This window comes from Aptenodytes forsteri, unplaced genomic scaffold (assembly GCF_000699145.1).
Source record: "Aptenodytes forsteri isolate BGI_AS27 unplaced genomic scaffold, ASM69914v1 Scaffold230, whole genome shotgun sequence".
In the NCBI taxonomy this organism is placed as follows: Eukaryota; Metazoa; Chordata; class Aves; order Sphenisciformes; family Spheniscidae; genus Aptenodytes; species Aptenodytes forsteri.
In genome coordinates, this window is record NW_008795711.1 from 529,763 (window position 1) to 532,797 (window position 3,035).

At 56.2% G+C, this 3,035-nt stretch overlaps 1 protein-coding gene across 1 annotated transcript in view; it reads right to left on the reverse strand.

Annotated features, from left to right (window-relative positions):
* Window positions 1-91: 91 nt before the first annotated feature.
* RHBG (Rh family B glycoprotein) overlaps window positions 92-3,035 on the reverse strand; it is a 94,729-nt gene continuing 91,785 nt past the window's right edge. Inside the window, exons 15-17 of the mRNA XM_009283420.1 lie at window positions 1,950-2,063; window positions 1,260-1,357; window positions 92-198 (exon numbers count right to left, since the gene is read on the reverse strand). Of these exons, the coding sequence (XP_009281695.1) occupies window positions 92-198; window positions 1,260-1,357; window positions 1,950-2,063 (319 nt within the window). The remainder of the gene's footprint in view (window positions 199-1,259; window positions 1,358-1,949; window positions 2,064-3,035) is intronic.

The window sequence follows — 3,035 nt, forward strand, 5'->3', positions numbered from 1 at the left end:
CAGGCTCGGGAATAGCCGGGCGCGGGGGGAAGGGGGGGGAAGGAAATCAAATAGCTGCGTCCTCGCCGAAAAAAGCAGTCCCTGGCGATGCTCATGCCTGAGAGCCGGCGCGGGCGGGTGGACCAGGCGGCAGTCGGTGCCCGCCGACCAGCGAGCCCCCGGGGACGTTGGTCTCCCCCGGGAGGTCGGACCGTATCCCTAGAGAAGAGCGCCTGCGGCAGGACGGGCTCCGAGGGGAGACGGGGCACGGAGCATCCCCAAAACGCGCCTTCGAGCAGTGCCTGGCTCTCCTAGGTCCACGTGCAAGGAGGGGCGGTTCAGACACGACCCAGCCCTCAGAAAGGTTGAAGGGCTTTGGCAGGCGGCGGTTTTCTTAAAAAAAGGGTGTTCCTCAACCGGTTTTCCTAAACCGGCTGGGAAGGTAGGCTGGCATCGGCCGAGGGCGGCACGGCGAGCCCGGCTTCGATATTAAATGTGATGCAGACGCATCTGCGGCCTGCTTGTGCTGCCCGGATCCCGTAAAGGTGCGTCGGGGGGAATAAGAGGCAGATTTTTAAGGCTTAATCCTGTTTGCATGAAAAGTAGGTGCAGACAGCATCCTTTCCGGCAGATAAGGGAACTCCACTATTTCTGGCCACGGTCATTTTAAAACTGCAGTTAACCTTTCCCAAATGCAGAGGGGAAGGACTTCCCTACGCCTGGGCGCAGCGTGTTTGAAGAGGAAGGATGCATTATTGCTGCTTTTAAAGAAAATGGCGGGTTTTACCAAACGAAATTTGTAAATGCATTTTAAAAATGCATTCCCGTTCCACGCAGGCCAAAGCTTTAAATTAGAAAAATAGGAATAAATGATTTTTATTGAAGGATGCAGCTGAAATAATTATCCTTTGGGATTTTGCCTGAAGGTTTCTAGGCCTCAGAAGGCGAGGGTGAGCTGTGCGGAAAATCCGCTGAAGTCTCAAACGGAGTGATTTAGTGGAAGGAAAGAGGAAAAACCAAGGCATTTCCTCGTGTTACTGGTTGCTCCAGCGATTTCCCGGGGACAGGCATCAGTGCCCTGACCCCAAAATGCAGGAGCCAGCTCAGGGCTTGAGGGTTTGGAGGAGAAAGGACCGTTTCCTGGCTGGCGTAGGCTTTAGGGATGGGCTTTCTCCCCGCAGGCGCTCTTCTCCGGGATGCCGGTCCCCTGTCCCTGTCCCAGCCTGCCGCCTTGTCACCCTTGCACCTCCTGCGCGGGGACAGCCCCCGGCCCCGCTCACCCCTGGGGTTGCGGTCGCAAACCGGCACAAAACCTGCCCGGATGCCCCCTTTGCCAAACGGCTCCTTCGGCGGCTGGAGCCTGGACGGGCTCCGGGGGCTGCGGAGGAGCCAAGAGCTGCTTTGGGGCCGGCTTCCCCCCAAGCCGGTGCAAAGGGAGAGGAGCAAAAAGTCACGGTAGGATTTATACCTCTCCCAGAGCCCTCCGCCGAGCATCCAGTGGCCAGCTCAGCCTGCTGAAATGAGTCGCGTTGCGTAAAACGTACTGGGATGATGGCAAAACGGAAGCAAATTTATGGGTTTTTTTTATAAACTTTTCCCAACCAAGCATTTTTCTTAAAGTTTCTAATTGGAAAACCAGTACAAAAGAGTTGATGATCGTTATGAAATGAACGGGGGCAACTTAAAGTGAGTGGTTGGAGGAGGAGAGGAGATCCTCCAAAAATTGGGTGAAAATTAAGAGCTGTGGGAAACGATGGCCAAAGAGGGAAAACGTGGCCGCATCCTGCCCGGTCGGGCACAGCGGTGCACGAGCCACCGGCTAAAAAGAGCATTGCAGTAAGTCTCCCGGCACGTCCCTTCCGAGCTAACGTCTACCCTGACTTTTCCTCTTCTCCCTGGCAACGAAATCGGTTCGGGTGCGGAGAGCCGGCAGAGGGACCAGGGTGGCCGATGCTTAGCCTGGGGCTGACCTGCCGGAGCCGCCAACAAGCCGATGCGCTGCGGTGCCGGCTGACACCGAGCCTTGCCCAGGTACCGGCGTCTCACCGACTCCCAGGGTGAGCACCTTGCCCCGAAATCCCTGCCTGCGGGAACAAGGCGCCAAGAGATGGGCCAGCTACAATTTCCCCATGAAAGTCTTTGAAATATCAAATTTCTGCCACAAAAGTTATTCCAAATGATGATTTTATTTTTTTTTTAACTGATAAATTTTTAATTCCCTCTCCTGTTCCCATGCTCCGGAGGGCCTCGGGCGGGCGATGGGAGCCCTGCGGTGCCAGGGAGGGCTCCTGGCAGGTTTTGTGCGGTTAAACCCCCACCTCCCCTCCGTCTCCCCCTCCCCGAGCTATACCCAGCAGCTACCGCGGTGTGCTGGGGAGGCGCTTGGATCTCACCTCCAAAATGCCGACGCGGCATCAGCAGCAGAAGCGGATCTCCCTGCCTCCATTTGTCCATCCGGGAAGCGGGAGAGACACTGCGGACCGTGGTCCTCCTCGCCCACGCTGACCCCCCTGACCCGGCGATGCCGGACGTACCGGACACGCACCTGAGCTCTTTGCACGGCCTTGCTTTGGAAATTAGGCGGGATTAACGACGTCTCATTGGTCTCATTTTATATATTTTTTTTTTTTTCCTTCACAAAAAGAAAATAAACCCAACCAAACGGTTTCTCCCCCGCTGGGGAGCGGCACGGCAGGAGGTGCCGGCAGAGCAGCTCGCTCCGGAGACCCCGGCGGGGAGGAGGCAGTGAAGACCCTCCCGGCACTCGACGCCGTCCGCGCCGCCGGAGCATCGATGCAGAGCAACCCCGAGGGGGCAAAAAAAAAAAAAACAAACAAACCCACAACCCAACCAAAAACCATTTTTGCTCATTAACTTCATACCCTGACTCCCAAGTTCACACTTCTACCTTGAAGCTGAGAGCCTGGAAAAAAACAAAACAAAACAAAAACCAAGACATAAAAACGCTCTGGGTTACGTAGAGATGCAGGTTTAGATCTGCCTGGAGGGGAAAGCGCGAGCGGTTCGGTGCCGTGCCCTCCCGGCGCGAATACGCA